The following is a 25,278-nucleotide window of genomic DNA, read 5'->3' as shown; positions in this document are numbered from 1 at the left end:
ATAAATATACTTACAAGCATGTATTCTTTATCCTCGGCAAAAAAAAGGAAAAGAACTAATAATACTTAATAACACATTATTATTTGATTGCATAACTGCATTATACTGCCGCTCAGTGGCCAAGTCAGGAACACGAAAGATCCCGCAATTTATTCAGTGATTCTACATGTTAATGTATTATATATTTTATAAAATACAATTATGAAGGCAAAATAACAATGTTAAGCACTGTTTTCCATTTGGAAAAACACATTACATTTAAATTTGCATTTCTATTCATTTCAAAGGGGAAAGATGGTTGTGTGTGCATGTTCTGGTCTTAAAATCAGTCGTTAGGCTAAGTATGAGAGTACTAAAGTAATCAATCACTGTAAGAATAAGTACTAAAGAAAGTGAATAGGTAATGATCATGAAATCAATTATTTTAGACTTGTGATGAAGCTTAATGAAGCACTTGTGATATTTATTGGACTCCTCTAGATGGCACTCTTTGTTCAAAGTGGCAGTTGAAATCTAATACATTTTAATTACACTCGATACACTTAAAGTGCTTCATGAAGCTTCATTTTCCCATCACGACTCCAGGCACTCACAAACAAATCTATTATAATTACATCATTTACATTAGTCCATCGATACCCACTAAAGTACCTAAAGTAATTATGTTTTTTTTTTGATTTATTGAACATATAAACACAATACAAAGAAGAATTTAAAAAATAGGTAAACTAAAATAAAAGAAGAGAAAAAAGCACAGGAGTTCAGTAGTTTACATGTTCAAAAGGAATAGGAAGACGTTCAGGAACTTGTAAGGTCTTTTCCCTTGTTTTTGCTAAATTTTTACGCATTTAAATACTAGTTAAATTATATAAATATGGTAAAATAATGTTATATGTCATAAATAGAACAAAACAAATACACACCTCTTAACACCGTGGGAGATTTAGACCGCTTTCATTAAAAAATATATAATATATAATAAATTAAATCACGTACAAATATGTCTATGGGATTGAATGAGTTTATGCGAGAATTGCTGATCACTTTAGAAATCGAATTCAATAATTTGGTTTACATTACGACAGCCTTATTTGTCTGCTCGTTTCGATCTTTATTAATAACCAGAATCAAAATGTTTATTCTTCTATTTTCGTATTCTAATAAGATTATTAAACTCTCAATGGGCGCAGTCCCATTTGGGGACCTGCCTCTGGGCGTTTTTTTTTTTTTTTTTTTTTTCCTGCAGAGGTTCAAAACACATCACTTAATCCTCTCACTTTAAAAGTGGAGCGCAGTTGTCCAACGTGTTTTTTTCGTCTTGCGCAAAGCAAACGCACCCGCAGCGATGCGCCGAGACTACGTTTTACTCGCCGTTTTTTTGGTCGGTGTTGCCACCGCAGGGATCCCGCATGATGCCATACATTGGACATACAAAGGTAGGCCTGTCGTTATTTCAAATATTATTCACGTTAGAGATAATCCTTTAGTCACAACTGAAATTGATGCGTAAAACTTTTTGACACGTTTATTTATGTGCAAAAAGATGATGAGAATAACAAAAAAGGGGGAAATAAATCGATGGCTACCGGTTGAAAAATGACCAAAATCCACGCTTGGGTTTCAGTAAAATGACATTGAGCAGTCAACATGTGTTCAAAGTATAAACAAATAAATAAATAAATCACCGCAAAGCAAGAAAAGTCTCACCTTCGAACGGAACTCGAACCAAAAGTAATAACAAAAAGTAACAGCACAGGCTGATGGTAACGGGATAATTTAGTAACCCGAGAAACAAAAATCATGGATTCTTTCATGTGAAAATACTGTTGGTCAACCTTACTTTCATGAGCTTGGAACATGACAAGAAACAGCACGATTTAATAATAGTGTAGACGAACCTTTTTCACACAGGTGGAGGCGACCACCACAATGAGGAAACACAAGTAATTATTTCTACAAAATAAAAGCAACATGACAACGTAAAAGCTACAGCCATAAACTGATGACAACGGTGAAACGTGACAAATAATATAAGCTTGTCAATATCCCCTAAACAGCTATCATTGTTATCATATGTACAATAATGAAAATCAACAATAACAATTACTCAGCTGTAGAATATACTTGCAACCATATGGTCACTAAATCTTTACACTTCTGGAAAAGGGAAAGAATGATGAGTTGCAACAACATCAAATTGGGCAAGTCCTGGCTATGACTTGTTTCATCCTCAATGGGAGGGAAAAAAAAAAAGAGAACAAACATCCCACAATTGCGCACACACAGTCACTCCCTGAAGAATCCTCTGATGATTTGGCAAACTGCTTTGAAGGTCAATAAACGAATAAAAGCAAACTGCCTTTCGATGAAATGTTCTTCATTAGTTTATATGAACCCTTTCTTTCTCAAGACAAATATATATATATATATATATATATATATATATATATATATATATATATATATATATATATATACACACACACATATATATATATATATATATATATATATATATATATATATATATATATATATATATATATATATATATATATATATATATATATATATATATATATATATATATGTGTGTGTGTGTATATATATATATATATATATATATATATATATATTAGGGCTGAGCAAAATGGCATTATAAACAAAATCAAATCTGAAGTAATAGGATGAACAAAAATATATTTAAAGGTTTGATTGATGAAAATAAATAAATCTATGCCTTTATTTTGTGAAGTTTTATATGGATGTACATTATGACTTAGCGACACATTTGTAAGGCCATTGTGCAGGAAATAAAACAGACGATGTTAAACAAATTTTGTGGGGTTGCTGAATAAAATCCTCCTAAAGAGAGGCCACTATAAATACAGTTCCAAAGTTTAATAGGTTAGACACTGATGGCAAGTAATTTTTCATAAGTCTTTTCATAAATGCTTTTCACATAAATGCTTTTCACTGGTTAAGAAAGGTACGTGGTTGAAAATCAAATTTTCATCTTTGAAAAAGTTGAAAGCCACTATTTTAGGGTATTATATAATCTTTAATCAAAATATCAAAAAATTACGCACTAATTCTTTCTCGGTTTACTCTCGATAGGTCTCAAAACTTGCTATATACTGTAAAGGACAGCATAAATAAAATGTACTGTTTTCTTGCCTGTTTTACATATTCTAAGTGCCATATTTCATCAATTGAATATAAAAGTATCCTTGTCAGTTGTATGTGACATTTATGACTAATTTTTGACACAGAGGGAGCTTTGGACCAGATGCACTGGGCAACAAAGTACCCTTCATGTGGGGGTAAGAAACAATCCCCGATTGACATCCAAAGGCGCAACGTGAGACACAATCCAGATATTTTACAGCTGGAACTTAGTGGATATGATGCTCAAAAAGGGACATTTCTCATGTCTAACAACGGACACTCAGGTAAGTTAAAAGAAAGGTTCCGCTCATTGCCACTTTTTGTGAATGCTTGAAACTAGGGCTGCACAATTACTCGAATTTTAATCGCGATCATGTTTAATTAAGATTTAAAAAGCCGGTTTTATATGGCAAATCAAACACTTTGTCATCCTGCCACCAGGGGGCAATGTTTCCCACATGTTTGCAAGACAAAAGCTTTTGCTTTTCTCACCCTAATATATTTTTGACAAGTGTAAGATGGCATTGAGTTTCTCACCTGATTCCTAATATATACGGTGCTAGCTGTCAATTGTGGCCCAGAATTGGAATAAATTTGATTTGAAATGACATTTTGATCACTAATTGATTAAAATATCTTTCAATGTAAATACAGTAAGGTGCTTGGTTCTAAATAGGCGTAATCGTTTTCGTTGGTTTACACTCAGCAAGTAAATTAGCTGTGTTGCCCTATGCGCTAAGTTTTTGCTATGTCGTGTGTGAATTTCTTTAAAATATTTTTGTCTTTATTTATTTTAGTATATTATTTTTTGTATGTATCAAGCCGTGTTTATATACTGCTTCTTTAAAAGAAGGGCAATAAATAGACGTGTGACCAAACACGATGAAAAATCGTGATTTCATTATTGCCCAAAATGATCGTGATTATTATTTTGGTCATAACCGTGCAGCCCGACTTGAAACCAGATGTATAAAGCTATCTGCTCTGCTGATCTTTTTGACACGTCGTTTCCCATCAGTCCAGATCGACCTTCCGCCCACCATGAAGATCACAAAGGGCATGCCAGGAAAATACACAGCCGTTCAGATGCATCTTCACTGGGGCGGCAGTGACCTGGAGGCCAGCGGGGCAGAGCACACCATCGACGGCATCCGCTATATGGCAGAGGTAGACCAGTGTACTGTCGTAGCGATGGAAAGATAGCAGCATTGTGTAGCGCACGCTCCACTGGGGACATCTCCGTGATGTGAAACGCAAACATCCTGCACGCTGCAAAAACATCAATTTGTCAAAGTATCGGAGTGATCAAACAGCGGCCAAAAGAATGAGTCGCTCTCTTTAACTCTTTCTGTGCCGAGCGTAATCGAAAAAGGCAACCCCTGGAGTGCAGATTTTTAGCATTTTCACTCATCTTTCAAGGCTGACAGTTAAACATGGCTGGTTTCATATGAAAGATTGACTTCCATTCTTTACTTAGAATTACCAGTATGTGTAGTATGTACGACATTCGTGCCCAATGTGAGTAACACTGTCGTACAATGGTCACAGTTTATCACTAAAGCGCTCAATTGGTTTAATACTAAAATAAGCAAGGGTGTCAGCAACCCTTTCTTAAAAAAAAAAAAAAAATCAAAAACTATTTGACAAGAATTCTCATCATTGGAACAAAGTGTAAGTCTTTTAAAAGACGAGTATTCTCGTCCATTTGAAGAGTTAAATAGGCTCTCGCGGTGCATTATATTATTAATTGTTTTATAGTTTTCCTTTTCCCCCAATTTTTGGGGATTATTTTTTAATCTGAACATCTTTAAAGGGGAAGATATATATATATATATATATATATATATATATATATATATATATATATATATATATATATATATATATATATATATATATATATATATATATATATATATACTGTATATATATATATATATATATATATATATATATATATATATATATATATATATATATATATATATATATATATATATATATATATATATATATATATATACACAGCATTGTAGAAGAATAAAGCTGTAAATCACATGATATGCTGGGCAATTTTTCATATTTTCATAACAAAGTTATCCTGGATTGAATTCAAACTACCTCATCCAACCTTGTTCTGCATATTATTAGAATTAAACATTTCTTTTCTTTGCTTGTTTACTTAAGTAAATTAGCTTTCTTTGAAGTCACAGTTACTTGAACAGGTGGCTTCTACTCCTGAGAGAAAATTATCATTCATCTAAATATGCAAATTCATCTGAGAGTGCCAGGGTTGCACCGAGTATTAAATCATGTAATTAAAAAAAGAACATGTGATGTCTATTTATTTTTACCTGCACAAGTAACATGAATACATTTTTAGTTAAATAAAATATTTGATAATTTTATCAATTATAAATACCATGATAATTAGTGGTTTTATTCATATTAATAGCCACGTAGAGTATTTTTTTCTATGCTTAAAAGGAAGGGCGTTGTCATTTTCTGCATGTTCCTCCTTGTTTTTCAGCTCCATGTTGTCCATTTCAATTCAGACAAGTACAAGAGCTTTACTGAGGCCAGAGATAAACCGGACGGGCTGGCAGTACTCGCCTTTTTCTACGATGTGCGTATTTTTTTGCTTTCTCAAAATTCAAGAGTTTTTATTGTCATATGCATGGTAATACCACACAATGAAATTCTTATGTTCACTTACCCGAGCAGACTGGATTCCATAATCGAGCAAATAATAAAGTAGGCAAAAAAAAAAAAGAAAGACAGTAATAGAGGGGCAGTAATAATGAACCACTAATAAATGAATAGACTTAAATTCCGAGCGCATCAACACATCTTAGGCATTATCCTGTCATTCTTCATTTTTACAATAAGATAGCGACATCTTTGCATAGACGGGAGCGGGCCTAATAAGCTTCAAGTACTTCATGTGAGATCGCAATGGGAAGAATGTGGGTTTCGCTATGGCAACACAGACGTTATCATCCCTTGTGATATGAGCTCCGAGTGGCTCAGGCTGCGCAGTGTAATAATTAGAAGTAATTGTAGTGGAGAAAGAAGACCAAGTTGATAATGTGTGTGTTAAAATAGGCAAAGTTAATCTTGACGCTCTTGTTGAAAAGGTCATGCACACACGCCGCTATTCCAGACACGCACAGCCCGAGCGGTGTCGTAAAATGTTATAACCACTACATCATTGAACGGAAATGAAAAGGTCTTTGCCTCAGCCGTTGGTTAGAAAAATATGTTATTCTGATGAATTCTCCCAGCAAAAATGGTGCATGCACCAACTCTTTTGTGCCTGTCTTCTTCTAAAGAGAGTGGCACAGATATTTTAAATCTCTTCTCACCTATGCATGGGCAAATGTAACTTCTATTTTTCTTTGACAGCAGGAAGCAAAAGATCAGTCACCTCCAGATCCATCCACAGGGCAATAAAACAAAAAAAAAAAACCTATCCTGTGCTGCCCCTCTGTTTCACACCATGGGAACCCACACAAGTTTTAAATTACTCCTTGGAATGCCCGCCATCATCTCTACCATTTGTCTTTCTCACCTTTGTAGTCTCAACACTTCCCTGAACACATCACACAAATAGAAGAAACATTCAGCACTCGCTCACTCAAAGTTCGTTTTTCTATATTATAATGAACTAGGTACAGGCCAAGATCTTATATGATAAGATTAAAACACCACAAAACTTCTTGTTCCTCCACAGCTTGAGATCTATTTTTTTGGGCTACTTGGACCATAAGTGCAATAGAATACACAGGCATGACAGTAAAACATGCCACCAAATGTGGTTAGAAGGCCAGTCAATGCTTTAAAATAAACCTTAGCATACTAAATAAAGATGCATGATTCAAATCTTGTGAATAGTCGTTTGTCTAATTATTGTCGAATCACAAATTAAAATGAATGTCAGTTAATCTTTCTTTTTTTTCTCTATTTTCAGGACGGTCATTTTGAGAACACGTACTACAGTGACTTCATCTCTAACCTTGCCAAAATCAAGTACGCAGGTGAGTATCATCAGGAATGTCAAAAATATTCACCCACAAGAAATGTTTGAGTGTTATTTGTTGGAAATGACCTGTGACAGGTCAGTCCATGAACATTTCAAGCCTCGACGTGCGCTCCATGCTCCCAGAGAACCTCAGCCATTTCTTTAGGTATCAGGGCTCTCTTACCACGCCGCCTTGCTACGAGAGCATCCTCTGGACTGTGTTCGATACACCCATCACTCTTTCGCATAATCAGGTAGGCTCAACCGGGAGCAACGCCCATGCAGTTGCATCAACTTGAGGGACGTGAGCTCCCTCTAGTGGTATGTGAAAAGAATCACTGAATGAAATATTCTAAACTGTGTAATATCTTGAGTGCAGTTCAGTTATGTTTAACTTACAATCACAACACATTTGAATTTCCTTTTGTAGAATTTTTTCTTACAAAGATGTAAGACTGGATAAGGTAAAGAAAGACAGGCACTTTTGGCTCCTTCAAATGATGACATTCGTCGACAGATCATTCACTAAAAAGAGCCGTTCAAAAGACTGGCTCTTTTTTTTCTTCATTTATCCCAGTCAGGATCCAAGATAATATTTGGTTATGTGTGGCATTTTGGAAAACAAACATTCACATTCAGACTGTGATTCACATTCTCTGTGATCGCCACACTTTTGGTTACAAACGAACCCGTCCCCCGATCTGAGAAGAGTAAAGTGACTCTTGGATGAAAAAGTTTGGAAACTTCTGGTTTAAATGATGGGACATTAAATGTGATGTATCTCCAAAAAATTCAGCCTATATCTCAAAAATGTAGGTACAGCAACAAAGGTACAGCAATTTGAATGTTGTTAAGTTAAAATCCCTAGTTTTGAGAAAAACAAGTCTACTCATCTGTTATTTTCACATACTTTAATGATCATTTAAATGTTATGGCTGCTGTAAAATGAAAATCAAGACTTTGAGGAGGTTGTTTTAGTAGAAATCCCAAATATGGACATCTCTGTACAAAATTCGGGCGACGCCTCTTGAGTACCATCATTCATGTGAAGAGACGTTCAAAAAACTCATTTACCTACAAGCAGTAGACTTATTTTTTTTTGCTTTGTTGCATCCAGATCAGAAAGCTGGAAAGCTCGCTGATGGATATTGACAACAAAACCCTGTGGAATGACTACCGCATCGCTCAGCCTCTCAATGACCGAGTAGTGGAGTCGTCTTTCCTTCCTCGACTCGGAAAAGGATGTGTGTATTTCGTGTCATACTTAATGTCTCGGACGTTTGAAATTACGGCGAGACAGATCTTTGCCGTGTCTGTTCGCTTCAACAGCTTTCTGCCGACAAGATGAAATAGAATCCAAGCTGCTGAAAATTGAAGGCTTGATAACGTCTCTTGGAAAAAGCGTGTACACAAGTGAGTCACGTCTTGGTCATCTCACACCTCCGAATCCAAGTATTCTTCATTCTTGCGCTATATGTTTTATGTACTCTATGTACTTAGGTGGAAGACGTGACTCGCTGCCAAGTAAATATGGTAAGCATTTTTTTTTTCCCGCCACAGAAAGTATGTTTAGTTTGCTTTTATCGGGCTAAAAATATGTGAAATTTATAATCCCACCGAGTCATATTTTTGGCTGTCTCATGATCTGCTTTCATTCTGATTGGTTCTTGGATTCAATTCAGAAGTGATTTTTGATTCAAAATGATTTGATTGACAATGCTTTATAAATCAATATATACCGTAATTCCCAAAATATTTTTTTCCCTAAAATGAAGGCCAAAAGTATGGGTGCGTCCTTTAAATAACTTTTTTTGACATTGTTTGAGGAAGATTGATCCATCAGCCAAGTTTTGAAGTACAGATGCACATTTTTATATCAACCAGAAGCTTGTCTTAGTTGAGGTTGTAACAGCATAGTTTTCAACAAAAGAATCAAGCAGACTGAACCAACATCCGAGTCCATCCTTCCAGCTGATTCAATTAAAGGCTGTGTGCACCGGTTAGAAAACACAGAAAGATGTTCCCTTTGAATCGATTAATTGCGACCTTCTGTCATATACGCATAATCATAAACTTGGTGGAACATACTGTAGATGGTTTGCAGCTTCAGGTATTTATGGTCAAATTAACTCAAACCGCATCGCTAGGAAAAGGTAAAACAACTGCTTCGAACGCATTCAAAATTACACCGGTGAGGCATTCACTGACCGCTCACAATGTGGGAAATCTGAACTTAACTCAAATATACAACTTAGGGATATGAAGACAAGAAAATATGAAGAAGTTACAAAGATGAGATTTATTCTGTTTTGATGTGGACCAAATTTGCTACTCTATTCTTTATATTGACATACTAACCATTAGACAAAAGACTCGCTATTTGATTGGCTATTGTAAATATGCGTGCTTAAAGTCCGGTCCTGGAGAGCCACACAATCAGCCTGTTTTGATGTTTCTGTTCAACGAACTGACTCACAGTTTCTTAGCGTCATTAATCAGCGACTGAATATGATTTTCTTTTATGGTGGTATGTTAATGATGGTAACTATGGCATGTGATGGTGATAAAAATGGAATTGCAAGGCGGAGCAAAGCTAGCTGGTAGCAACCGCCGCTGCAAAGTCCAACTTCAAAATAAAAGCATTCTGTGATCATTACATTGACTTCCATGTATTATTTGGTGTATTTGGTGATGTTTATTTTGAAGTTGGCCTTTGCAGCATACCAATGGCGTGCGCCGATATGTGGTCGCTTCCAAAATGTGGGGACATATTATAGTAAAGGAACGTTACAGGTTGAATTCCCTTTTAACAATATTTCTTTCTATGTCTTCATCAGAGCATCATGCTTTGTTCCCTCTGGTGCTGAACTTCCAGCGGGAGAATCTGGGTAGTTACGCAAAGGTCCACCTGGACCATCCGATGGATATCGACTGCTTCACCATCTGTATGCACGTCTCGCCCGAAATGGAGGGGGCGCACAACGTCCTCTCCTATGCCAGCAACGGCGTCCACAACGAGCTGATGATCTCCATCAACCAGGACAGACACTCCAAGGAGGTGGGCCTCTGGATCGGCAACGAGTTTGTTAACTTGCCCTACAACATCAAGTCCCACAGCTGGATCAACTACTGTATCACCTGGACATCCCGCACCGGCGGCGTCGAGCTGTGGGTCAACGGCATGGTGGGGGAGCGACGCTACCTCAAAAGCGGTTACACCATCAACCCCGGGGGGGTGTTCATCCTGGGCAGCGACCAGGATGGATTACTGGGCATCTACAACACGGACTCTTTCTTGGGAAAAATGACCGACGTCAATGTGTGGGACTATGTGCTGACCACGGCAAATATTCGGAACCAGATGTCGTGTGAGGGCAACGGCACGGCCAAGGGAAATGTGTTCAGCTGGGGGTCTACTAAACTTAGCTTGTATGGGGGGCTGCAGCTGGATAGTCAATACAGATGCTCCTGAAACACCCTCATGCTGTTTCTTTCTGGGGATAGACGCTGGGTCCGACAGGAAATAGCCAAATACATTAATGCCCCCCCCCCTCAAAAAATAATGGCTCACAGTGTGAAGACTCTCCTAATTTCCACTAACAACCCGGGCTAAACAAGGTTCAATAATGGCAAAATGAAGCTTGATGAAGCACTTGTGATAGTTTTTTAACTCTGCTAGATGCTCCTGGAAGTTAAAATTTTATATGTTTCCACTGCACTACCATTGATATATATAAATCAAGTGACGCATCTGGTGGAGTAAAACAAAAATCAAGTGCTTCATGAAGTTTCATAATATCACTACTAAACATAGCTTCTCCCTAATGCTTGTCTGTGTCACTTCAGCATACTTCTTTGGTTTTGGTACTATCTTAGTGTGTTATAAAAACAACAAAAAGGGGAACGGGAGTTTTTCTGCAAATAACAGCTAGCATGAATATAGGTGGGGAATTACTCTACACTAGTGATGGTCCAATGAAGCTTCATGAAAATTGTGATGTTTTTTTTTACACCTCTAGATGGCGATCTTGGTTCAAAGGGTCGGTAGACAATAAATAAATACAACGTTTATCGTCAAACTAACACCACACAATGGTTTAAATTAAATCATGAATCATGAAGCTTCATTTTCCTCTCACTACTGTATACTACTGGTGATATGGGGGCTTTGAACGCTTCATCGCAATGTAGTAAATGATAAAAAAAAAAATACAAGATGTGACAATACAAAGAAATGAGACTGACGGCAACAGTAGCGACTCAATTGTCTCATGTCATAACATGACAGGAATGTGTGACACACAAAAGGCTTAAAAAAAGTCACAACGTGAAGAAAACAGGCTTGATGCTGATATTGAGAAAGTGACAAATAAATAGTAAGCCATGGCTGCCACACCTTGTATTTAACATCAACTACTACGTCATCCATGTATTCATCATCTTCGCTTTGGCAATAAAGTGCTTCAATGTCTATTCATGCCTCGAGCATTGCAATCTGGTTCTTTTGGGTTTTTCTACAAAAGACTGTCCAAACATTCATTCCAAAATCCGCTTTAAAGGAACACGCAGTGAGGACTTCCTCTTGTATGAAAGATCTATTGGTGTCTTCAAAAGGCTGTGACCTCCTCTACATCCTGCAGGTTTTCTTTGCTCTCTTTTTGTGGCGCATTGCCATCCCCCAGTTTGAGCTCCACTTTGTTCCTCTTGGCAAACATCTGGCAGATCTCCAGAAAAGTCTTGTTCTTGGTCTCTGGGATCACCATCCAGATGTAGATCAGTGTGGCCAGACAAATAAAGGAAAAAATGACAAAGCTGTAGGAGCCCAGGCCTCTCTGAGGGGCACATAAGGGGGAGGGAAGAAGGAGATCACGTCTTTTTATGACACTTATTAAATTCTATTATAAAACAAAACAAGGGGAAAAGCCATTGCTGCCCTATATATAATAATAACAGAAATCAAAGAGATGACATTAGAGAATGTAGCTTCTGGCATTGCTGCATAAAATTTGCCAAGAGATACCACTACAAATGTAGTTCCGAAATTTAATAAATCAGATATGTATGGCACCGCTCTGACTGAAGTCTTTTGATTTTTTTCCTCCCAAAATGCTTAGTGCCAGTTAGGGTGTGACTGGCTAAAAATATATTCCAAAGGAAGTACACCATAGAAAAACGGTTAAGAACCACTTGTGGAGCAAATTCTAGAGGAGATATTTCACTACTAATATGAATACGAAGCTTCGTGAAGCACTAGATGGTGCTCTTGGTTCAAAAATGAATTCAAGTGCAACAAAAATGTATTAATTTTCCACTGCCTCTTTGAATCAAAAGTGTCATCTAGAGGAGTAAAAAAATATTGCAAGTGCTTCATGAAGCTTCGTTTGTTTATCATTGCATTACTACTATTGGTACACAGGTTCCCTGTAATGCAAAAAAACCTTCATTACATTTCAGTTGTATTTAACTTTTAAGTTCAATATAGAGCACTTGGGGGGGTCAAATCTTTAAAAACTGTTTGTTTGTAAGGATGTATTTGAATCGAATTTTTAATCAGCTTTTCTGTGCAAAATGATTTTATTGAATCATTGTTTTTATGCTTTTTTATTATATTTAATATATGTTGAAGTCCGGCACTCATGTTAAAACTTCATAATGTTATATTCTTAATGCATAAACCTGCATTACATTTCAGTTGTACTCAACGTTTAGGTTCAATATAAAAGATTTGGATCAAATCTTGAAAAAAGTGTTTGCTTTTAAAAACGTACCCATTTGAGTAGAATTTTTAATCAGATTTTATGTGCCAAAAAATAATTTGATTGAATCATTGTTTTTAATTCTTTTTTTTTTTAATATTTATTATGCATCGAAGTCCAGCACTCATGTTAAAACTACATAATGTTATAAGAATATAACACACTTCAAGATAGAGACTGGGGGTGGTGCAACTGACCTCCATAAATGGGAATAGCAGGCCAACAGTGAAGTTGGAGAGCCAGTGGACGGAGCCTGCCACCATGAAGGCGGCGGGTCTGGCTGACTGCCGGAACATCTCCGTGGTCACCACATAAGGGATAGGACCTGCCGAGGAGGTCAGCCAAAAGGTCAACATTTGAGACGGACGATCAATCGGCAAGGTCATGAGAGTGTCCCTCAGGAATGAGGAACCAAATGTGACCAAGTTCACACTTACTGGGTCCAATAGCGTGACCGGTGATGTAGATGATGACACACGTGATGCTGATGTAGGGCATCCATGTCACACTTTCCTGTTAGCAAAATCAAATCCTGTCCATCAATTTTCAATATATACCAAATAACTTTTTGGATTTGAGATTCCGCTATATTTCTGGAGAAATTGCAATTAAAAAATCTTGAGCATAAAAGAGAACCACATGAGCTGAAGGGCTTTTGTCTACTCCTTCCCACCTGGAAGGTGAGAGCAACAGTGAGGAGGAGACATGCGGCACAGCAAATCCCAAACCCACAGAGAAGTAGAAGCCGTCGTCCTGAGGCTTCCACGATGAAGACCTGGTCTTGCAAATTCCCAATTAATCATAATTGTCTTTTAGAGCGAGAGTTCTCAGCTCAAATGAGGGTACCTACAGCCGCTATGGTCATGAAGACATTAACAGCACCGGTTCCAACTGTGACGTACTGGATGTCATTCTCCGTGACCCCTGCGGTGGCGTATATGCTGTCTGCATAGTAGTAGATCTAGAAGAGTGGTTTGGATGTTAGCAGGAGTGTAACAGGGTCTGCATTCAAAAAGTGATTTTTTTGTTTGTCTCAGGTGCCTTCAGGAAGGCATGTTTTAGCTCCGCATTTAACTTGCACAAGCATAGAAAATTAAGGGAAGGAGATCAGCTGTGTGTCATCTCTGGTGTATGATTTATTTCAATTCATGTTTTCATAATGTTGAAATGGAGGTTATGTATTGTCAGATAGAGTTTCATGCTTTGGTATTAAGCGTAGTCATCCAGATATACACAAAATGCCAGTGTCTCTTCTTTCATGTCACACATAGTGATAGAGCACAGGTGTCAAACTCAAGGCCCGGGGGCCAGAACCGGAACGCCACATCATTTTATGTGGCCCTCAAAATGCTTATTTGACTTCAAGTTTCTGGCTAAAATACCAAATTGCAAGTTGTCTTCAATTCTTAAAAGGTCTATGGGGGAAAAAAAATTCCACAATTTCACTTTTGAACCGTTTTTTACCGGCCTCTGACTTCAAAACTAGTTAAGTGTGTTACCAACTTGAAAATTTCTTTGACTTCAGAGTCATTCCGTCCCTCTGACAGAAACAAGAACTACAATGTGGCCCAAGACAAAAATGAGTTTGACAACCCCATTTTAGAGTTTTAGTATTATTAAAAAGCGTAAAAGGAAACTGAAGGTCCTGCTGTAGGCCCGACCCCAAAACTCACAATCCACCACTGAAGATTGCTAATTGTAAACACAAAAATTACTCTCTTAAACCCTTAGGTGGAAATTTCGACCCGATTTTTGTCTTTGATCTTGATACATCTAAAAGAAAATCTGTTAAAAAATGAGGCTCAAAATTACTATAGATTGTCAAAACAGGTAGCAGTATAAAAAAGCACCATGTGGTCATTCCTAAATGCTTGCAAATGGGATTTTTTTTTTAATTTGACACTAGGGCCCTGTATGACCTTCGACACCCTTAATTGCGTGTGCCTTCATCGTGGTTGAAAACTCAATGAACCAAACCCCCGAAGATTCTCCGTTTCGCCCATACTGCTAAAGACGCTCTCACCGCGTTCACGCCCGACAGCTGCTGGCCCATGTTCATGACGACGATGGAGACCATCTGCCAGCGAAGGGAGCGCTGGGAAAGCAGCGACAGCACGGACAAGCGGCCCTCAAGCCTCTCCGACCGGTCTTCCAGATGCATCTCTGAAATCTCTTCGGCTACGTCGCGCGTGCCACGCAGGCTCTGCAATGCTAAGGAGGAACCGACCCTAAACCGTTGTCGTGTCAAACTCATTCCACATTCGCAAATCACCTTTCTTGGCGGTTATCTCGTCGCCCCTCTGGATGAGCGTGTACCTCGGGCTCTCGGGGAAGAAGGGCAGCAGCGTGAGCTCAATCGCGGCGGGAATGCCGGTCATGCCTAGCAGGAGGGTCCAACCTGAACAAATAGGAACCAAGTCCGTTTTGATTCAGGATACATGTATAATCAAGGCTATAATATGCATGCTAGGCCAAGAGTTTTCGACAGGAACGGTTCAAATAAAAAGTTATGTCATATGGCTTTCAAGACCCCTCAAAAAACACTTTTGATCGGTCATAGAATGATATCACTGAAAATCAGTCATTCTGAATGATTACAGTTCTAATCCATTGTAATTTACCGTAATATACTGAACTTTTGTTTGACTGATTCGAAATCTGATTTTGAATTACATTACTTTTAATGTAAACCTATTCATTGCTTGTGCAAAAAAGAAAAAAAAAACCTGCTAAACTCTTTCAGTATCAGCCTATTTAACACTGAAAAATGGAAAAATATAATTGTAACTAGATATCTGGTATTGAATTTCTAGACTCCTGCATAAAACACCCTTAAAACGTTTTTGGGAGTGAATGACTTAAACGCCACAATTGAGTAGTTAGTAACTATTGTTAACTTGTTTTGTAAACCACCGTGCAGCCTTTTAAATGTCGAATTTATCAAAAGAATTCAATTAATTGCTCGGTCAGTTCAAATAATGGCCAATGCTTTACTTCGTAACAAAACACAGATCCTTTTTTTTTCTTTGAGTACATATGTTACAAACATACTTACTGTGTTTGTGACTTTGTGTAATGTATTAAAAACAGACTTTACCATTACGGGTTTTTGAACTACTTGTAAAATGTTGTGCTCATGCTGGATTCATTTAAATCCTTTATAGTACGGAAAATGTGTAGAAGGTGCAATTATCAACCTTTGCTGTGGCCCAGTATGTTTCTGATTCCCAGCACTTGGGCACTGAGGATGCCAATGGTGATAAAAAGCTGCGGTACGATCCCGATGGCTCCTCTTAGGTTTTTGGGCGCCAGTTCGCCCAGATACATGGGCACCACATTGGATGACAGGCCTACAGAAAAGGAAATAAAGCCCAAGATGCATTCAAACGTTTCTTCTTTTGGGATTTATTGTGTTCCACATTTCAGACCTGCACAGATGCCCACTATGAACCTCGCCACGATAATGATCTCATAGGACTCGGCCAGCTCGCTGACTCCCATCATCAAAGCGGGGACGATTGAGAAGATGTTGTTGAAAAGGAGGGTGCCCTTTCTGTCAGGCCGCACAAATGCAGTCTTCATTGAGTGTCATACAGGCGGCAAGCATATTTATTTACTTTTTCAGCCTGATAACAGGATGAGTATTCACTTTTTATGTACTGAGACTACAAGTACTGTCAGAGTTATCAATAAGAGAGACTGCAGAAAAAGAACACAACCTAAGTGAAAACATTCTTTGCAAAATTTGAGTGGCCTCGGCTTATACGAGGGGGACATGATGTGATGAACCCGGGGAACAGGTTTTGCTTTTGCCATGTGGAGTGTAATTGCACATGCACGTCACCAGGTGGTGCAGTGGCAGTGTCTGGTTTTAAATTGCTGTCAACAGTTTCTCAAGAGACACCATGGAGTAATATTTAACAGTAGCAGAAAGATATACAGACATCCTCACGGGGGTCGCAGGCTTGCTGGTGCCTATCCCAGCTGACTTCGAACACGAGGTGGGGGACACCCTGAACTGGTTGCCAGCCAATTGCAGGGCACTACTTCATTCATGGGATTTAGGAAAAAAATCAGCACAGTGTTATATATCTTTTTCCTCAGGTTAAAATGTTTGATATTGGTGCGCCTGTGTTCATATTCCATATCAATTTTCATTTCTTAGTATTTCTTGATTTGATATAGTTTCTGTTCAGTTGGTCAAAAATATTTCTAGTTGAAATAAGAATTGACATTTTTTCAGGGACTTTGATGCGCTCTAAGTGGTATTTTTCTGTTACAGACTGACCTGTAAAAAGTAAAGCTAATATGTGTTGCTATTTTCTTCTATTAATTTTAAAAATGATGCAAATTTAGGTATTGTTGTAGAATTTTTATACATAATGTTATTTATGGTCATCTTGGTGAGTGGAGGGGGGCAGGAAAATTTTTCGCTTTCCATGGAGGGGCTTTGCAAAAAATAATTGAGAAGCACTGGCTTACACCAACCCTATTCTATTTTGACTTTGTATTTTTAAAATGAATCAAATTCATTGGAATAATTGCCAAGCCCTATCTTCAAATATCAATTATTGGCGATCGAAACAATCAGTACCGGTGTTTATCGGTTGCTCAAAGTCATCTGAGATAGTCTCACGCGTGACCATTATTGTCTTTGTAGACAGAAAGTTTGTTCCAACGCTCGCACCGGATCTGCTCGCATTGCTCAGGTGGTTATACCGTTCGTTGTATCACACGCACGATTACTGTACCTTCCCAGTTTGTTGACCAGTGGGGCCACCATGAGCGAGCCAAAGAAACCACCCAGGGGGTACATTGACACTGACAGAGACCACAGCAGTGTCATCAGGTTCTCCGGCATGGGCGTGGCGTAACGCTCGAGGAAGGTGATGTTGTAAAACTGCTGCATGAACTGAAGCGGGGAAAATGACAAACTATGATAGAAATACGCCATCACAAAGCGTGTCATTCTTGCAAGGTTACCGGTGCCGGGGAATTGATGACAGCTACATTGTATCCGTATTGGAAGGATGAGCCGAATGCTGAGATGAGTGTTGCCAGCGCCAGGACCACAGTTAATCTCTACAAAAGACGTGGGCATATTCTCTGCATTAATCAATATGATTACAACGTTGAATATTTGGATGAATGGGATGTGTGACACTCACCCCGCTCCTCTCATGCTTTGCCAATTTCTCAACGTCGGCCATGGCTGTTTGTGTTCACACGCGCATATTAAGAAAAGGTGCACTTTGGTAAAGTGCTGTTGAGGCTTCTGCCTGCCCTTTGAACATGTCATCATTGCGGCTGAAAGCTGCAATTTGTTTATTGCTTCCATGCTGCTGACGGTGCTCACTCGCTAACTATAAGTTAAGAAAGCCTTGCGCAGTATACCGAAGGGACAATCATAGAATCATTACATAAATGGGAGTTGTAGCAGAACAACAAATCACAAATTATAAATAACATGTCATATATATATATATATATATATATATATATATATATATATATATATATATATATATATATATATATATATATATATATATATATTACATTAATTAATTAATTAATTTATTTATTTTATTTACTGCCCTCAAAATAATAAAAAAATAAATAATAAAATAAAAAACCTGAAAGTTGGGCGTTCCTTCCTCAAAACTTACACATTTTTTTTTAATAATAAATGGGTATAAAATGTATTCAAAAATTCTCTTTTTACAATTCAAATTGTTCTTGTTTCTCTTTTTTAATAGAAAAAAATACTCTCCATTTTTTCAGTGTGGTAGCGAAGAAGAGCAGCTTTCTGAAATATTGGTAGTGCATAGTATTTTTTTGGTTAGGTTTTTTTTTTACCCAAACCACTTTATGTGGGGTGCATAAAAATGATATGGCGGGAAAGTCCTTGAGTTTGATAGCTGAAGTCTAAAGGTTTTAGGCACAAGATTTCTGATGATATGATATAAATCTAAGATTTTTGTAGTTTGCCACAACATTGGAAAAATTATGACTGGACATTAGAAAATAAATAGTATTACCATATTTGCTGTGCGCCTCTTATAGTTCTAATGAATTAAGTGGGCAGCAAGCCAGCTGCAAAAAAAAAAAAAATCTCCTCATGAGGTGTCTTCAATGTCAGCCAAGCCTCAAAGCTGACAAAATGGATTTGTCTCAACATCTAACACGACGCATGATGGCCCCAAGGACAAAAAAAAAGGATCCTCATCAGCATTAACTGTCCTCACTTCTCTATTTTCTCGGGCATGCTGGTGTTGACAAATTGTGTTGAATGTTTGCGAGATGATCACCGGTCATCATGTGGATGACAGCTTCCGTATGGCCGTGTTCAGCACAGTCAACCGTTTATTTTGGTAGGTTCCCGTTTCCTGTTTTTGCTCCATTATTGCTGGTCTAATTGGACTATAATAGGTTAAGATTTGGACCTTACAAGATTGCTGTCATGTCGTGTAGCCAGAGTTGTATACAATGTTCCACAAGAAGCACTAATCACTAAATTAGGATGTAGACTGTGTTAGCATCCCACACTTAGCCTATAGCTAGTGTTAAATGTTGTGTTTCAACAATTATTTTTCTATAGCTAGGTCATACAATACTTGATTGTAAAATGAAGCTTCATGAAGCACTTGCGATTTTTTTTTTACTCCGCTAGATGGTGCTCTTGTTTTAAAGATCATTGCTAGGGCAATGACAATGTATTAAATTTCCATAGCCTCTTTGAACCAAATATGCCATCGAAAGGAGTCAAAATATATCACACAGGCTTCATGAAGCTTCATTTGGCAATCACTAGTAGTTATATCCCATTATCTACCCTACTCGGCAAAAGCCCAGTTTCCACAAGAAATCTACTGTATGTTCTACTGTACTGGCTTTTTATGGTACCTCCTGCTTTGGGGCTCCAAAAAAAGGAGCCCTGTTCCAAAATGTAACGTAAGAATGAAAAAAGCTTTCACTTCATCCACATACTTTCTTTGATGGACTTGAAGTGAATATTGTTTTCTGGTTGATACAATATTCCAAAATTGCATAAACCAAGCACCAGGTACAGATAGCGGCTTCCGTATAGTTTTTCTTTTTGTTTGATGGTGCGTGAAATATGTCGCTTGGCATGAGAAAGAATGGGAAATTCCACAACCGACAATGCTTTCTCGCGGTAAGAAATGGCGCTTTCGGTTGTTCTAAAGCTACACCGGTATGCTTTAAGCCGTTGCCAGGATAAGCTAACATGAACAAAAATCAGCAAGGGGTCAAAGGAGAAGTGAGCTTCACGGTTAAAAAAAAAAAAAAAAGAAATCAAGTTTCAAGAAGGAAGGACAACATGTGATCATCGGTCATATATTCTGACCCATAACAGCAGTGATTATATTTCTAACTGTGACGCATCAAACACATTGATGTCGCAACACATCAAGGAAATAACTGTCAGGTTTTGCAAGGCAAGAGATGAGCACATCAAAGCTCGTGACATCATGTGACTGCAGCATCAAATCACATTTGAAATATTTACGACAGAATGGCTGCCAATCTACGGATACAGGTACCGATTTCAAATTAAGTATCAGACTCAAATTTCAGCCCTACTACTCAAAGGCTTGAAACTCTATGGGAAACTTTGGGAACAAACTTGTGCATTTTAGAAAGAGCACGTGGGTTTCGCAGAAAAAAAAAAATCTAAATGTGTGAAAAGCAGGGCCATGTTGAAAAATTGTCACCTAAAACAAAGTCTGTATAGTAAATAAAGGTTTTAAGATCATGATGGTATATCATGAAACAGATTTATTGAGGTTAAATGATTTAATATGAGGACGATCGCTTTGAAATAACTTGGAAGTCAACCAACATCATTACGTTCCATTTTAAGTCTTTATTGTTGTATCTGCTTTAGGTTTACGCCATTCCTATCATTTGGCACCACAAAAGAAGAGAATAGGGGCGGAGCTACAGTACATGGTGGCCAGGGTCAGGTCACCCTTGTAGCCACCCAGAAAAAATAAAAAGAACTACACATTTCAATTCATGGAATAAATTAATTTAATTTCAAAATATCATGTGATACATGATGTTTATAAATAATTTGATAACAGAGACAATTAAGGCACAAAACGGTACTCCTGTTTATTTGTTCAACATAGCCACAAGCATTTTCATTATTTTTCCATTCTCATAAATAAACAAAATTAGAATCATATGTATGATAAACTCCATAAATTGAGTCTATGAGGAACACGATAAATCTTGGAGAAACACCAACAGAAAAGTGAGAAGCATTTATACTGCCATTAAATGCTGGTAACTGTAAATTTCCAAACATGAATTTAATACACACCTTAAGTCCCCCTTTTGTGTTCTGGAGCATCACCTGTCTGTGTGGGTGTCACTTGTGAAGTCTACCTCTCTCTGATTTGAGGTGTGAAGTCCTGACGGCAGCCCGTGAGTGTCGCCCTGCGCTTTCTGCTGCTCCAATGAGCCCTTACGGCGGCAGCAGCAGCAGAGCGAAGTGAAGAGGCGCATGCGGACGGGCGCGGTGAAAAACACAAACATGATGCAGTTGGCTGCTCCCTGCGATGTGTTGCCAATACCCTGTAGTGCCACCACAGAAGAACAACAGAAAAAAGAAAATAAATTTACTCAGTTATTAGCTAGCGATGGTTTTTAAAACCCTATGCTAAAAAGAAAGTAGATGCAGCCAGAAATGTTTCGCAACATGGGACTTTTCACTATAGCGTTCTGCAATCTTTAATCTGACTGAAGTTAAACACAAAAGCATCCAACATTGTGCTAGATTTACCGTACCTTCTGGAATTTCTTTACGAGCGGAAAACAGGGCAGACAAATTATTGCTCATGGAAGTTCGGCGGAACAAACACATTTGATTCGGCTGAAAAGGACTACCGTGACCTAAATACCATAAACAACTCCTGGCGAGTACCACATTGGAGAGAAATGAGGAGTCTTTTAAAAACGCTTGGAAGAATTTAGATCTTTTGAATCTACTCGGATTCTCTACCTCTGTTATAGAGTAGTATTGCATGTATACATTTGTTGGTGGTGTTATGTTCAGGAGGACTTGGTTACAATCCTGTGGAGTGTCAGCTCATACTTCTGTGTCACAAATTCTTAACGTTTCAACTCATTCAATGGAAAGTAGCAAATTATCGTTAAAAGAGAACAGATTATGCGGTCACTGAAACGTCATGGCCACTCACGTGTAGCATCACCAACACGGGGTTCTGTCCTGCAGGGGAGCCAACCAGCAGCAAAATGAAGCGGATCGTGCTCCAAATGCGTAGCACGATGAAGATAATGGGAATGAGAGTCAGTTTCATGTCCGCCATGGAGGAGAAGGAGTACGATGGCGTCCTATTGGCCAAGAGGGGACGGTACTCTGAAAGGGCGGCATGCTGTGTGTGATAGCAAAGGATATAAATGATCAGGAAATGTATTTCTTTCTAGAAATTTTTAGCCAGCAAGACTGGATGACCGCAAAGCAAATACAGTGCCATTTTGGGATTTTTTTTTGCTATTTATAGAACTACCCAGAAGTACTGGTGCTAAAATATGTGGTTATATTTTCGATGGCAAGGTACTGCGGTACTGTCGAGTAATATTGCATTGTTGAGCTTGTTCTTGGGTCCTCACCGCTGTGTGTATGTGTCTCTTGATGAGGATGTAGAGGATGGGGAGGGTGAGGTAGGCCAAGAATTCCCAGATCTTCCCGGTCAGCAGCATCCACAAAACACGGTCAGGGATGTGGATTCTGACCCAGCACCAGCCCACAGATACCTCTGACGCAGTGTAGCCAATCTTGTTGAGGGACACGGCTGCAACTGTGATGGCCAGAGGAACCCCCCAGCTAGATGATACAGAAGCGTCAGAAAGAGAAGTGTTAGAGGATGACATCATCATTTTAAACAAATGTTTCCATTTTTGAATGCTGCGGGGGTTGAACGGCCAATTTTATAGCACATCACGAGAAAGATCTCCTTAACTTCAGGCTCCTGATTCATACATATACTCTCGTTGTTGTTGTTGTTGGTAAAATTAACTCAATGTTTCAACTTTGTCTTCAACAGCTAAAAAAAAAGCATTTTTGATCATTAATCAATTGTAACTCGCCAAGGGGCAGGCTGTTTGTGCTGCTCATACGAGCAGATGAATAGCTCTGTTGTGACACACCACATGCAATGGACTGTTCAAGAATTTGCAAAAACAAAGTTAGAAGATTCAGCTTAGATGCTGTGGTAAGCACGCCATGGGCTCAACATGTGATTCTCACAATTGTTTACTTTGAATTTATGCGCCACCAAAGTTTTTATCTCTTTCTACAGGATATTTACAGGCAGCTCTAAAATGAGGTTGTTCAATTAAAGTACACCACCTTGCATATTGTACCATCAATGTTTAAGCATGTGGTTTACACAATAACTTTTTGATTATATTGTCGGTATGTATATTTAGAAAAAAAAATCTGTCAAAGTGATGATTAAAAGGACATCAATCTCACGTCACAAACTGATCAAACAGTGGAGAGAAGATAACCATACTGTAGTTAGAATAAATGTGTTTAAAGTGGTGATACAGGAATTTTATTTCACTTGTTATCCATGAATCAATTTGCATAGTGGCCAAGCGGGTCCAAATGAGGCAGTGACCAACTAAATTGGGAGGATGGTGCAATAAAAAAAAAAGTTTTCTGGGATTAACAATCAGTATTTTTTGCTGTGATTTTCATTACAAACACATTGAGGATTCGAAGATAACAGTATTGAGCTCCACATTGTGTTTTCAAAAAAAGTTTCAGGCGGGAGTCAAGCATGAGTACTGCATAAGTCCCTTCTTAGTAGGAGAAATACTGTTTGCAAATTAATAAAAGAGATTCGCTATTTTATTTGAAGTTGTTCAATGCCATGAACCAAAAACGGTATTTGATATGCAGTATTTAGAGTTATAGTGAAAATACGAATATATATATATATATATATATATATATATATATATATATATATATATATATATATATATATATATATATATATATATATATATATATATTAGTATTTTCACTGGAGATGCGTTCAATCACCACTTTGACTGCACGACATCTCAAAATTCGATAGAAATACAAATTTACACTGGCACAACGCCTATCAGCTATTTAAGTTCATGGCAATCAATTTAGCGCTGTTGAACTGTCATTTAATAGATCTAAAATATAGAATTCAGCACTAACTAAAGCAATACAACTATCTGTAACCAAATTGATAAGGAGATTAAAATTGTAATTCTTGATTCGAATTAAACGCACATGTAATTTTCAGCAAAATTGTCGTGTCCCAGTTTTTATTTATTTTTTTAATGTGTTCTCTCTAGTTTTGTTTAAAAAAAAACGTGCAGTTTCAAAATCTAATTGTTTCCTTGTCAAGTACAGTGTTTTCGTATTTCGGTCAACTCTGCCTAGTAGCAGTTGTTTATGTATCCCAAGATGCCTCGGGCGTCTTAAAGAGACAGTAGCACTTTTCTGCTCTTACCTACCTGACCAGGTGGAAGAAGAGAACCAGACTGTCGGCGGTCCTCTGACTAGACTGCACGATGAGCACATACAAGTAGACGGCGATGGCGACAGTCCAGAAAAAAGAGCTAGTGTTGGCGAATGTTGATATGGCTCCTTGAGCGATGCAGTCGGAGGAATCGGAATCGAAGACCCGCCACACTCCGACGGCGTACGAAACCGCGGACAACCAGTCGGCAACCGAGAGGAAGAGGAGCAGTTTGCGCGGAGTGGTCCTCAAGTCCGCTAAACTAATGTAAGTGACGATAATGAGCGACGAGCCCACAAAAGACATGGCGCACGAACACAACACGACCACCTGCTCGGACAAGTACACAACCGTCTGGTTGTGTGCAGCCATCGTTATTTTTCCTCCTTGTTTCCTCTTCAATACACGCGCTGCATGTTTGCGAAACGCAACGCCGCTGACTTCCACTCCGAATGGCGGATCTTAATTTTTCCGTTTCACTTAGAAAACTGTGCGCTTTTAAGTCACCTTCCTTCCTTTCCACCCACGACAACCTCTTCCTTTCCTCCCCCTTTTCTTCCTCTTCCTCTTGTAGCTTAGGTCACAGTCAGCTGGTCAGCGGCACACTCAAAACTATTTTGGGCTCCAGGATGTGATCCCTGGATTTAAAATGCTTACGTGGCAACTAATAATCCCTGAAATAATTTCTCTTGTAGAGTGTGGAAACGCACACAGTAAAGCTTCGTTTTTCTTCCACGGACAAAAAAAAAAAAAATCATACTTTGACGGCGTA

The 25,278-nt window shown here is 38.2% G+C and overlaps 4 protein-coding genes across 5 annotated transcripts in view; 2 read left to right on the top strand and 2 right to left on the bottom strand.

Moving 5' to 3' along the window:
• The first annotated feature begins 1,299 nt into the window (after window positions 1–1,299).
• On the top strand, window positions 1,300–12,154 carry ca6 (carbonic anhydrase 6). 2 transcript variants are annotated; one of them, XM_088407401.1, is made up of 11 exons: window positions 1,300–1,436; window positions 3,273–3,323; window positions 3,389–3,452; window positions 4,187–4,335; window positions 5,699–5,794; window positions 7,139–7,205; window positions 7,286–7,443; window positions 8,307–8,433; window positions 8,519–8,602; window positions 8,690–8,722; window positions 10,027–12,154. In XM_088407401.1, the coding sequence occupies exons 1-11, from the start codon at window positions 1,410–1,412 to the stop codon at window positions 10,659–10,661; spliced, it is 1,491 nt and encodes a 496-aa protein (XP_088263527.1). In that variant the 5' UTR covers window positions 1,300–1,409; the 3' UTR covers window positions 10,662–12,154. The 2 variants fall into 2 exon arrangements, with proteins under 2 accessions (XP_088263527.1, XP_088263526.1); XM_088407400.1 differs by having other exon boundaries at window positions 3,273–3,452.
• Window positions 11,369–18,155, bottom strand: slc2a5 (solute carrier family 2 member 5). Its single transcript, XM_088436534.1, has 12 exons — window positions 18,114–18,155; window positions 17,929–18,027; window positions 17,697–17,857; window positions 16,374–16,498; window positions 16,143–16,295; window positions 15,218–15,343; window positions 14,969–15,156; window positions 13,796–13,906; window positions 13,619–13,720; window positions 13,383–13,458; window positions 13,143–13,270; window positions 11,369–12,021 (listed from the first exon to the last, which is right to left on the bottom strand). The coding sequence occupies exons 1-12, from the start codon at window positions 18,153–18,155 to the stop codon at window positions 11,797–11,799; spliced, it is 1,536 nt and encodes a 511-aa protein (XP_088292660.1). The 3' UTR covers window positions 11,369–11,796.
• Window positions 18,156–20,982: 2,827 nt separating this feature from the next.
• Window positions 20,983–25,104, bottom strand: gpr157 (G protein-coupled receptor 157). The gene is made up of 4 exons (XM_088407972.1): window positions 24,502–25,104; window positions 22,609–22,822; window positions 22,176–22,370; window positions 20,983–21,549 (listed from the first exon to the last, which is right to left on the bottom strand). Exons 1-4 carry the CDS (start codon window positions 24,876–24,878, stop codon window positions 21,325–21,327), a joined length of 1,011 nt encoding a protein of 336 aa, XP_088264098.1. The 5' UTR covers window positions 24,879–25,104; the 3' UTR covers window positions 20,983–21,324.
• Window positions 24,508–25,278, top strand: part of spsb1 (splA/ryanodine receptor domain and SOCS box containing 1) — a 25,647-nt gene continuing 24,876 nt past the window's right edge. Inside the window, exon 1 of the mRNA XM_088407974.1 lies at window positions 24,508–24,773. The gene's annotated coding sequence lies outside the window, so the exon portion shown is untranslated. The remainder of the gene's footprint in view (window positions 24,774–25,278) is intronic.

The sequence above is a fragment of the Hippichthys cyanospilos genome, chromosome 2 (genome assembly GCF_059441005.1).
Source record: "Hippichthys cyanospilos isolate Australia breed blue-spotted pipefish chromosome 2, RoL_Hcya_1.0, whole genome shotgun sequence".
NCBI lineage: Eukaryota > Metazoa > Chordata > Actinopteri > Syngnathiformes > Syngnathidae > Hippichthys > Hippichthys cyanospilos.
The sequence above is the reverse complement of the archived record's forward strand: the minus strand, read 5'-3'. Positions and strand labels throughout refer to the sequence as shown.

Bases quoted from the DNA above. Each gene is read 5' to 3' on its own strand.
- slc2a5 (XM_088436534.1), bottom strand. From the start codon at position 18,155: ATGGCCGACGTTGAGAAATTGGCAAAGCATGAGAGGAGCGGG. The intron at 15,344-16,142 runs GTTGATAATTGC...CTATTTGTTCAG, and splicing joins CATACTGGGCCACAGCAAAG to GTTGGACCCTCCTGCTAGGC. The intron at 12,022-13,142 runs GTCAGTTGCACC...TGTGCCCCTCAG, and splicing joins TGCTATTCCCATTTATGGAG to AGAGGCCTGGGCTCCTACAG.
- ca6 (XM_088407400.1), top strand. From the start codon at position 1,346: ATGCGCCGAGACTACGTTTTACTCGCCGTTTTTTTGGTCGGTGTTGCC. The intron at 3,453-4,186 runs GTAAGTTAAAAG...GTTTCCCATCAG, and splicing joins GTCTAACAACGGACACTCAG to TCCAGATCGACCTTCCGCCC. The intron at 5,795-7,138 runs GTGCGTATTTTT...CTCTATTTTCAG, and splicing joins TACTCGCCTTTTTCTACGAT to GACGGTCATTTTGAGAACAC.
- gpr157 (XM_088407972.1), bottom strand. From the start codon at position 24,878: ATGGCTGCACACAACCAGACGGTTGTGTACTTGTCCGAGCAGGTGGTC. The intron at 22,371-22,608 runs GTGAGGACCCAA...TATCACACACAG, and splicing joins AGAGACACATACACACAGCG to CATGCCGCCCTTTCAGAGTA. The intron at 21,550-22,175 runs GTGAGTGGCCAT...GTGGCACTACAG, and splicing joins CCGTGTTGGTGATGCTACAC to GGTATTGGCAACACATCGCA.